General features: G+C 34.7%; 2 protein-coding genes across 2 annotated transcripts; one reads left to right on the top strand and one right to left on the bottom strand.

Moving 5' to 3' along the window:
* Positions 6,721-8,132, top strand: LOC104747127. Its single transcript, XM_010468698.2, is given in 4 exon segments — positions 6,721-6,768; positions 6,770-6,841; positions 7,198-7,300; positions 7,527-8,132. Coding segments are annotated over 4 exon segments (747 nt in total). The 3' UTR covers positions 8,051-8,132.
* Positions 8,753-10,961, bottom strand: LOC104747126 (nudix hydrolase 6). Its single transcript, XM_010468697.1, has 9 exons — positions 10,851-10,961; positions 10,601-10,745; positions 10,405-10,470; positions 10,153-10,293; positions 9,807-9,884; positions 9,573-9,623; positions 9,435-9,469; positions 9,243-9,354; positions 8,753-9,147 (listed from the first exon to the last, which is right to left on the bottom strand). Exons 2-9 carry the CDS (start codon positions 10,742-10,744, stop codon positions 8,920-8,922), a joined length of 855 nt encoding a protein of 284 aa, XP_010466999.1. The 5' UTR covers position 10,745; positions 10,851-10,961; the 3' UTR covers positions 8,753-8,919.

The following is an 11,904-nucleotide window of genomic DNA, read 5'->3' as shown; positions in this document are numbered from 1 at the left end:
TTAATGGTGAGCTAGCGGGTTATTTTCGGAGTGAGCGAGGTTTGAGGCAGGGGTGCTCTCTCTCTCCTTACCTGTTTGTGACTTGCATGAATGTTCTTTCAGCAATGCTTGACAAGGCTGCTCTTGACCGCAGGTTTGGTTACCACCCTCGTTGTAGGAGTCTGGGGTTAACTCATCTTTGTTTTGCTGATGACATAATGGTTTTTTCTGATGGAGAGGCATCTTCCCTTGAGGGGATCCTAGAGGTTTTTAAGGTCTTTGAAACTTACTCAGGTCTGAGTATCAGTTTGGAAAAATCAACTCTTTTTTGGCAGGAGTCTCTGCTCACTCTCGTCATGAGGTCCTCTCACGGTTCCCTTTCACGAGTGGCTCACTTCCAGTGCGCTACTTGCGATTGCCGCTACTAACAAAGCGCATGTCTCTTGATGATTGTCTCCCTCTGATTGAGAAGATACGATACAGAATCAGCTCTTGGCAAAGCCGGTTCCTCTCTTTTGCAGGACTGTTGCAATTGTTGAGCTCTGTCATTTCAAGCCTTACCAACTTTTGGATTTCGGCTTTCCGGTTGCCGTCGGCTTGTGTTAGGGAAATTGAGAGGATTTGCTTAGCTTTTCTATGGTCGGGGCCAGAGCTAAACGTTAGGAAAACAAAAGTAGTTTGGAAAGATGTATGTCTACCAAAATCTGAGGGAGGACTTGGATTGAGATCCCTTGTCAAAGCTAACAAGGTCAGCTGTTTTAAGCTCATCTGGCGGCTTGTCTCTGGGCATGGTTCCTTATGGGTTAACTGGATTCAACGGGAACTCCTCCGGTCTGCTTCTTTCTGGTCAGTCAGTGATACTATGACCCATGGTAGCTGGATGTGGCGGAAGTTGCTGAAATATAGAACTCAGGCCAAGGTTTACTCTTCAGTAGACATCAGAAATGGACTGCAAACTTCTTTTTGGTTTGATCACTGGTGTGAGTTAGGACGGCTACATGATGTTCTTGGTAACAGTGGTTTTATTGCTCTTGGTATCCCTTCGTCAGCTTCTGTCTCAGATGTCCTGTCTACTCATCGCAGACGTCGTCATCGAGTTGCTTTTTTAAATCAGGTTGAAGCTGAGTTAGACAAACTCCGTGGAAGGGAGCCCTCTGCAGATTTCGACATCGCTCTTTGGCGCCACTCAAATGGTGATTTCAGGCCAAATTTTTCCTCCTCGGATATCTGGTTGCAGATTCGCCAAACGCATCCACATGTTCAATGGTCGAAAGCTATTTGGTTCTCCGGCTCCATCCCAAAATTCTCCTTTCTGCTTTGGCTTGCTGTATGGAATCGTCTCACGACGGGAGCCCGTATGATGGCGTGGAACAGAGCTGTGGACCCATCTTGCGGGTTTTGTCAAGAACCAGTGGAGACACTGGAGCATCTTTTTTTTGGCTGTGTGTACACCTCTCGGATCTGGTCAGAGTTAACTCGTCCTCTCTTGAGTCAGCGCTATACGAACCGGTTCCAACAGATCCTCTCTCTGCTTTCTGGTTCCACTTTAGAACAGACTCCGCGGTTTCTTCTTCGGCTTGTTTTCCAGGCCACTGTACATACTGTTTGGTGTGAACGTAATAAACGTCGTCATGGTGAGCCACCGCGCCCTGAGGCTCAACTCATCCACCTTCTCGATCGTCTTGTCAGGAACAACGTCTCTTCTATCCAGCGGCACTGTCCGGGCAAGTTGCAGGATGGTTTGCTACTCTGGTTCCACTCGCGAACTTAGTTTGCCACTTTTTTAACACCTTTCAGAGCAATTTTATGTTTTAAGGACGCAACTTGTTTGTACAAAGATTTTTTTTTTTAATATAATTTCACATTCATTCAAAAAAAAAAAAATTATTTTAGTAGTGTTGTCATACTTAGCAACCGCATACTTTATTATTTTTATAAAATTACCATAAATAATATCATTATATTATTCTTATTATTTTGAGTTTAGAGCATTGACATACATTTATTTTTGTTGGAAAGTAAAGTTGCAAGAAAAATATTCGTTAGAGGGTTCTTTTGAACAAAACCTTTTTATTTTGATATTTAACTAGTCAAGTAATGTTTATCTTTTTTGTCTTCAAAATCGGCAAACGAATTCTTTTTTGTTAAATGAAATCTTTGTCTGCCCATACCATCAGCCCAAATCACATGCACCACCAATGAGGAAATATTGTTTCGCAGTGTTCGATTTGATCTTCGAAAAATCAGTCACCCAATCTCATCAAGGATCAGTTATAGCTTTAAACATCTTATCCCCGTTCATGGCAGCAGAGCCGTGCCTAGGTATTTAGTGGCCGGAGGCAGTATATGATTAGAAAATAACAAAATATATGTATATGTAAAGAAAAAAAATAATTTAGCCACTCATAGACGTTTTCAGTGGTAAGAAAATCCAAATTTCTATAAGTTATGGGGATAAATTTGATTTTCTGGCTAAATTCCTTCTATTTTAGAAGAAAGAAAAAATCACATCCACAAATATGAATGTTATGACATCAAGCACCCTGAAGCATCCTGATTTTTATTATAATACTTCTTTTATTTCAAACATAAGAAATGAAAATATAGAAACATTATGGGATTGAACCTTGAATGATTTAGTTTTTTTGAAACGGGCTGTAGGCGAAGGTTTCTATTTCTCTAACATAGGCACGGCTCTGCATGGCAGAATCATCGGCCTTGCTCCACGCCTTAGTTTTGATGTAATTGAATTTACTTACATCCCTAGAACTCTCTATCATGCAGAGGATACGCCGCAAAAGAGACTCTGTGTAACGTCTTGACCACTATCTCTCTCAGTGAGTCTACCCCACCCATTTCTGACGATCGGTTTAATCATCTGGGAGGTTTTAAAAATTTGTTTACCGTCTATACAAATCATCATATGATTTTTTCATTTGTTTGTCATCACTCGCATCGTTTCTACAATCACTTTCTAGAAGGTCTCTCATCTTGAAACTACTCCAGCATATACACGCTTAATTTTGTAGTTTTCTCAGAACCGTTGACCGAAAAAATAAACACACTTTGATGATATAAATGGTCAAATTTTTTACATTCTCCGCATATCCCTGAAACCGAGATGTGACAGTAACGCTTTGACCAAACTAAGATCACCTAGCTCAGTTCATCTCTATGGTCAGTTAAGTTTGATAATAATATTTTTTGGTTTGATGGAGCTAGGTGAATTTAAACACTTTGACATGCATATATAAAAAGTGTTTATATATCTAATTTGTCCAAAAAAAAAAAAAGTCATACCCGTGTAACGTGAACAACATTCCTTTCGAGACCATTTATTAAAGCTTTGGTTAATCAAAGAGATTAGTTGGATAAGTATAGTTAATCAAAATATTGATTCATGGTTTCAAGGTTTTTTGTAGCCTATATTGCAAACAATATGTAGCCTAGCTATATGTCTATATCTAGCCGACAAGTGGCACCTTTTTTGTAGGAATTTTTATTATATATACTATACTAGATTAGGACCCACCCGATGTGCGGGTTTATAATTTTTTAATAAAATTAAATTTATCAAAGAATATAAAATAAATATTTTTAATAAGTAAATAGATACACCGAGGTGTCCAATGTGATATTTGATGTAAAAGATGCGACTCTACGGTTGAAACTATTAATCACGTTTTTATTTTGAATGTACTCGTTCGTGTGAAGTTTGGGATTTATCTCTGATTCCGGTCTTATCAGGGGGTTTACCATATGAGTCGATGTACTCGAATTTGGATTTTATTTTCTGGAGGGATGCCTCTCAACAGGGTGATCCTGATCAACTTCTTCAATTACCATGGATTTTATGGGCAATCTGGAAGGCCATAAAAAAATATCAAGGTTAAAAAATAGAGGCGAATGATATAATTACTCAGACTTTAGGCGATAATTTAGCCTGGGAATAGGTGCTCTCTTTTATGGCAGTCATGTCAGCTCCATCTTCGTATTCAGATGTCCAGGTTTCTTCACCTCGTTGTCACATTGATGGTTCTTGGAAAGCAACAAATGTGCATTCATGATTGGGTTGGTGGTGTTGGGTTGGTGGTGTTGTGTTGGTGAGGAGTGAACCTTGTTGTTGGGGGCCAAGTGTCTAAAACAGAGCCCCTCCCCCTACATTCAGAGTTAAAAACGTTGTTGTGGGCCATTGAGCGGATACGTGTTGAAGGGATCGTTTGTCAACGTTTTGAGACTGATTGTGAGTTACTCACTATGGTGCAGTCTTCTGAATATTGGCCGTCCTTCTCCAACTTGCTCGATGAGTTTAACTCGCTGGAGGCTTTCCCACTATTCTCCATCTCTTGGATTCCGCGTGCGTCAAATACGAAGACAGATTGTCTTGTCCGTGCTTCGTGTTCTCTTATCTCTGATGTTTCTTTTGTAAATCCTTTCCCTCCGGTTTGGGTAGCTAACCGAGAAATTTCCTTTTAATTGTTTGATTGAAAAAAAAACCAGTAAATAGATACACTTTTAGTTAAAGAACATAGATGTAGATGAGTTCAAAGTTATTAAAATAAAATTAAATTTAACAAAGAATATATATCTAGTTCTTTTCGTAAGTAAAAACAATATATAAAAGTAAAAAGATAAACTTTAATTAGAGAAAATAGTTGTTTTTTTTTGCTATAATATACTAATGTATATCCATTTACAAATCTACTTTCTACATCACCACTAAAAGTGTACTTGTACACACAAATATATTTTACTGTTAAAATATACTATTTAGTCTTTATGAACACATTAAAGAATATATTACATGTCTCTTTACTTTAACATTTGTGTAGTTACAAAAACGCATATGTTAATCTTATATACTCCTATCTTATATATTACAATAGCAGTCTTTTTGAATAAATTATTTGATTAGCGAAAGAAATATGAGACAATCTATTTTTTTTTATGTTTTTTTCCAACAATATTTTTCTTTGTGTAAAGGTGAGTATTTACATTTTCTTAGAAACATTAATTAATTGTATAATTTTCACAATCATTTTTATTCTTATATAAAAATTAATATTTTTTCTTATACAATTAGCAACTTAAAATTAAAATAAGTAAACAATATTATAATTTCGAATTCTATGATATATATACATATATTTTCCTTATAATAATTTTTTCTGAATTTTAAAACTGTTTAAATATTTTAAATAAAATTAGGTTTTATTTTCTCTATTTTATTTTTATGGTAGGTTTTGATTTTTACATTTTGATTTTTTTAATTTTAATAAATTTAAAATTGACATGTGTTAATATCTGAATGATACAATTGACACATGTCACGATCTTGTTAATGAGTAATTTTGACATCAAACTTTATATAATAAGATTTTTTTTTAGTTTTTTTTTCTCTCTTTTTTTTTGGTAAACATATTCTGTTTTTTTTTTCTTTAGTGAAACAAGATTATATCTTCTTTTTTATTTATGCGTTTATTACCACTTTTCTGTTTTAATTTTTTTTCTTACTTAATATATTTTATTTTGTGTCATATTTTCTTTAAATCTAGATGACTTGAGTAAGTTTATCGGAAGTTTTATTTTAATGTCAATGCATATTCAATACTATTATTATATTACTACTACAAAGAGATGATGTTTTTTACTAGCTATAGAAGAAGTTTACAAAAATTTAGTCAGTCTTACTATTCTATATCATATTTTTAGTTCTATGAACTTTATATACAAACTCTAAATACAAACTCCAACTAAAGCACGCTTAAATTTGGAGTTCTCTCAGGAGCATTGACTGAAAAAATAAGTGCACTTTGGTGATATAGGTGGCCAAATCAATTTTTTTAAACCTCTCCGCAAGTCTCTGAAATCGGAGTGTCACAATAAATTAAAAAATATCTATAAAAATGTGAATGATAACAAAAGTATCTTTTTTTTGAAATTTTTAAAACTACGAAAAATATAAAAAATCTATTTATTAAGGTAAATTAAAACCTCTATATATTAATAAAATATTATAGTCCTGATATTATTAATTTATAGAGGTTTTACTGTACATTCTAAATGTTTTTACAAGCCCATACTTCAGATGTTCATTAATTTAAATAGATTTGGATTCTTCCTTGTGAAGGCTTCGATTTGATATATACTACAGTTTACAAATTTACCGGATAATAATAACGGGTTATAACGTACTATTTCTGATTTTACAAAATTGACCTGTATATTTGAAGATAGAAGATAAATTACGAAAATAGCGACTTCGAGGTTTTTTTTCTGCAGAACAACGCTAGTTCCGACCATTGGGGCAAACTTAACTCTACATTGTACACGAGACTCGCTAGCTCCATTGGTTGACGACCATAACTAATCATCCGTTGTTATGAACAGTACATCCTAAAACATCAATGTGATAAATTATTTGTGATCTTGAGCCCAATTTGCTATTTTGTGAGTTTCAAAGTAATTCAAGAAAATTTACCAAAGTTAGATATCAACTCTTCAAGAATCGGCGACTGTTTAAGAGATTATTAATCCTCTATAAGAGATTACATTACATAATTCCAAAATTTTAACCAAATAAATTAACGAATGAAAACAAAGTAGCGAATAATTTCAACACACTTAAATGTTAAGAAGTAAACAAACAAATATTAATAAGGATTATATTGTGGACGCATTATCTTTGGTTTTACTATATCTCAAAAGTTTATAGTTTAGAAGTAAGTGAGATGACGCCAGATGGTGGCACATGGCTTACCAACTCTCTATGCCTTGGACAATGTACACAAGTTCAAAGCTCAAGGCTTTTTGGCCTTTGAATTCTCCAAGAGAATCAATTTCAGATGCTCAAATTATTCTGGTTTTTTATTTGTTGGATATATTACACACATCTACTAAGTTTGATAAGTAAATTAATGGGCAATTTAAAGTCTATATACATTTAAGAGTACTACAATGAAAGATAAATTGTCAAAAAGTTATTTATGAGGAACAATTAGCACTCTAAGGTTTATATAACAAAAGTTTGAATGTGGATTGATCATTTGATTATCCTGATCATGACAAATTTTATTTTAAAAGTTCACAAGTTAGATGCATTTTATTTATTTAGTTAGAAACTATGCATAGTAGTACAACATGAGAGTAAAACTATTTGAAATTATATAATTAGTCGGTAACTCCGAAATACTGAAGAATCGGGAGTAGTGAGTGCAGGTTGGAGCTGTTGCTCCTCAAATCTCGAAGCAAAACAAACAATGGACTGGTTTCTGGTTTTGTGTTTGCATTAATATAATCAATCCTGCATTTACCTAGAGCGGTTTTACTACTAATAGCCGGGCGGTATTACTATTAATAGCCTTTCCATTTTGATGTTATTCCTAAATATAGATACAGAGCCTTTTCTGATTAAGAATCCAAAGCCTAGTACGTACTTAAGTTCTAACATCAACCCAATTATAGGGTTTTTTTTCTTTCTTTTTTAGGGTTTCGTCTATCTAATATTATTTGAGAGTACTTGGGAATGAATCTTGAGAAGAAAAGAGAAGAGTACTGCTTAATGAGTTTGGCTTCAATTTTGTTAAAGAGACCTTTTTCATGGCTCTCTCTCCTCGCCCCTCCGCTTCTTCACATCCTTGGACTTCGTTTCTTGCATCTCATCCTTACTTGTGCTGCTTTGTTCTTCTCCTCTTTCTTCTTCCCAGTCTCACTTCCTCCTCCCCCATTCCAATCATCAAAACATAGTCAAGAACAACATCAAGATCGAGACTATGTTGTCACTGAAGATATAACACCAAAATCGGAGGAAAATCTCGAAACCACCAATGGTGAGGATGAAGACAACGCAATCCCCGATGATGAGAGCCTCATAGAGCTGTCTTTACCGAGTGGTCATTACGTTGGTCACCACTACACCAGTAATAAGAATCATCTATATCTCCAAAACAACAAAGTCCAAGATTTCAGGCTTTTTGATCTATTCAACGATTTCATGGAAGAAGATAACCTCATTGAAATCGATATCTCCATTGGATCCATTAAGTATTCAAGGTTTGAGATCAAAGCTTGATCTATATACATTTAATGACTTCAATGCTTTCTATACCTCTTTTTTTCCCCATGCGGGATTTCGTTGTATCACATGAATAACTCGCGAGTGTAAATTAATATTTGATTTTTTTTTGCACTTCATTGTGCTCTCTGTTTTGTGTTATATATATGTTGGTAGTTTAATTTGGTTTATGATATATGCCTTTGTGATACATATCAAATCTACTATCTTTTGTTTTTTTTTTTGAAAACGGAGAAATTAAGTTTGATTTAATTTTTGTTAGTAGTTCAATAATTTACGTGATACATGGTGGACCTGGCTGCGATACTACATTTTAGATGGAAGTATCATCAAGTTTGTACGTAGTTAATGGTTGGGTTACATTATTTTTGTTTCTTTTGTATGGCTCTTGTGTTATGCTATATGAACACATCTCGTTTCTGGACTTGAGAATCTCTTTGAAACCCACTTAAGTCTCACCAAATCTTATCAAATCTCATCAAATCACAAACTATTTCTTCTTTTCAAAAATAGAAAATAATAATAAATCCACCAAATATCTTAAAAACTCACTATAAATCTTCTAAATATCCAAAATCCTCAAAAATTCTATTTTGAATACCCCACAAAGGTGCTTGATAAAACGTTTAAACTAATTTTAATTGAGCTTTTTTTTTTCCACCTCGCCTAGTGAATTGATATAGAGTGAATCACTCAACGTCAGCGATGTGACAAAAGTCACAGATAAATGAAGTTTGTATTGCAATGAGCGAATGGTGGATGGATTATATAAAGAAGTTTCCAGTCTTTGTACACACTAGACTGATGCTTTTATTGAACAATAGACATGAACACAAAGAAGCATAAACATGTTTCTGAAGAGGGTTTCAACGAGGGGTGGGAGTAGAGATGGAGGCTAGGCCACGCGTTGCGTTGAGGAGGTTGGCATGATCAGAGTTGCAGTAAAGATAGTTCTCCCTACCCATTGTGCGGACAGTGGAGAAACCCATGTATTCCATCTCCTGCGATCTCTTCAAGCAGATGTTAGCCATAAACCTAAACATCTCTTTCTTCTGGTTCCAGGGTTGGTTTACATATTCCTCAATCGGCATCCACTGCGAAAACCCCACAACAAGAGATCAAAAACATCTTCAATAACTAAAATCATCTTGGTTCAGCTTCATTATAATATATATATAAGATGTTTTACCTTAGCAGCCAAGATTTCAGAGTCTTGTATCTTAATTTCAAAAGTAATTGGTTCTAACTCACATAAGAAAAATAGATCCGTTTTTCTTTCCAAGAATGCTTGGTGGCTTTCCCTGCGAGAGGACAATAAAATGAAGTCAAGATTAATTAAACCGATCAGGGAAGATGGTTTGAAGATATTGTAACTTGTTACCTGAAAGCCAAGACTTCTACAAATTTTGTCTTAATCTGAAGTAAAAGACCAATAGAAAACACGAATTCAGATTCCAGTACATCGACATAAAACCAAAAAACAATAGATGTTATTAGGGATTTGAAGCTAGACACGTACACCAGTTTCTTCTTCGACTTCCCTAAGTGCTCCTTCCCAAATATTCTCACCCTGTGATATCATAGGGAAGTATAAAATCATAAGCAAAAAGAAAAAAAACCGAGATTGTTTAGGCTGTTTTTGTCAATTCTCTAAAGCTTTAAACTCTAGCTTCTTGTACTATATAGTACATATTCCTTTAGGTATAAGATCAGACTAAACTAAAAACAATGTGCGAGAATCCCATAAGCGCACCTCGTTAATAACACCGGTAGGTAGTTTCCACACGCCTGTACCTTTGAAATGACCATCAATCTCCTGGACCACGAGCACCTTCACATGGAAATATCTGGTTCAAGTTTGTTGTAATCGTGCCAGAGATCGAAATACTAGTCGGAAATAAATAAACATCATGGTACGGAAACGGAAGGAAAAAAAGAAGACCTATACATTATAGAAGAAATTAACGGCCTCTCTAGTCCAATCACTGGCTACATTAGAAAAGAAAATGCTTACATCTTTTTACTGATTTGAGTCTTTTATCGAGCCATTAGGATTCAAAGAAATGGACCAAGAAAAGTAGACGCTAATAAGTTGTTACCTCTCTCGTATTCTTGTTTAGGACAAAAGCACCGACTCCAATACGACGGGACGCATTGGCAGGAAGAGTGTTAGGTAGCTCAGAGATCCAAGATGTAAGCATTGTGTATTCTCTCTCGGCATGGTGGCATACAAACCCTTCCTGACACGAAAAAAAAAAAAAACAAACAACAAAAATGCAATCACCAAAATTGAACAAGAAGAATCAATTAATAAAAAACACATATAGTTTACAACATAACTACTTAATTACCGCTTTCGCTGGTGCAATCAGATTGTCAAGCCCATCAGCCAGTTTCATCCATATTCCCTTCTTCCCCTGAAAATATCCATATCTCAACTCATTGACAGTAGTAGACTATAATTTTTATCCTAAAGAGTCTCCTTATAGATAGAAAAAGAAACAATCTAAGGCGGCTCAAATCTGAAGTGGTCTCGTAATGAAATACCTGACTTCTCCATGCCACAAGTGAAGCGCTCAGTTTTGGGACAAAATCTTCAACAGTCATTGGCTCCGTCAAGTCCACCTTAACACCTCCATAATTGTCTGGAATCCCTTGAAGTAAATGGGTCTCTTGAGCTTCGCCGTCCATGCTGCATAAAAAAAAAAATATGTTACAATGACGAGAATCCAATCAATATACGTTCCACAAAAGCTTAAAAGTCCTTATAGTTAAATACGTGTAAGAAGAGACATACCTTGAAGTAAACTGAGTTATCTTTGGTAATGAAAGGATCGAACTCAACAAGGGTTTTATAATCAGAATCTGAACGTATCAGCCAAGAGGACGACTCAAAGAGTAGACTTTGGGATACGTATAGTTTAATCAAATTTTCCAATTATTAATTAATTCATAGTTGCAACTTGCAAGTAAACAAATAGGCAGCCTAGCTTTACGCATGTGGACGACAAGTGTGGCACTTTCTTTTAGTAGAATTTTTGTTTTACTTAATTTCTATGTTAGCGTGTATTACAACTTTTCTATTCTTAAATGATATTTTCTATATATTTCTTTTCACTCAGTATTTAATTATATATATCTTTTTCATTTTCTTTATATAAGATCTAGACAACTTAAGACCATCATTAGTGGAGTAACCCACCATGGTTACTCTTACATTAATTAATTATATAAATAATCATAAATTAAGTTAAGTAACTCTAAGAGAACCTAAGCAAAATTATCCTATTACTAGAGAACTCCAAAGAGGTTACTCAAACATTTAAATAATAAATTTTTAATTTTGATTTATTAATTATCAAACTTTAATTATCTAAAATGATAAAACAATTATTTAAATTTTTTATATTACATAAAATAGAAAACAATATTTTACAAACTTAAACATATTTTACAAAATACGGAATAGTAAACATATTTTACAAAATACGGAAGCAACACGATAAATCAATCACCGAAAGATCAAAGCCAAATCCTAGAAGAGGAACTCACCCAGAGGCCGGGTGAGCGACACTCAGATTAAACTGGCTTTAAAAAACCTGCAACAAGAGACGACGAAGAAACAAAACAAAAAAATCAGAGACGCGACGCGTTAAGAAAAAGAATAACAGAGCGATACAATTGGATTGAGAGAGAGAGAACAAACCCTAGAAGGATAGGAACGAAACCCTTAAGAATGAAGAAGATCACTTGGGCAGACTGCTTAATCCAATTGATAACTCGATTCTTCTCTCTTTCTTCTTTTCCCGATTACATATGAATCGCCATTTTTTTCGCCGGAGTTCTCGAGA

Source organism: Camelina sativa, chromosome 15, assembly GCF_000633955.1.
Source record: "Camelina sativa cultivar DH55 chromosome 15, Cs, whole genome shotgun sequence".
NCBI classification, from domain to species: Eukaryota; Viridiplantae; Streptophyta; class Magnoliopsida; order Brassicales; family Brassicaceae; genus Camelina; species Camelina sativa.
Note: the sequence above shows the minus strand (reverse complement) of the source record. Positions and strands in the feature narration are given on the sequence as shown.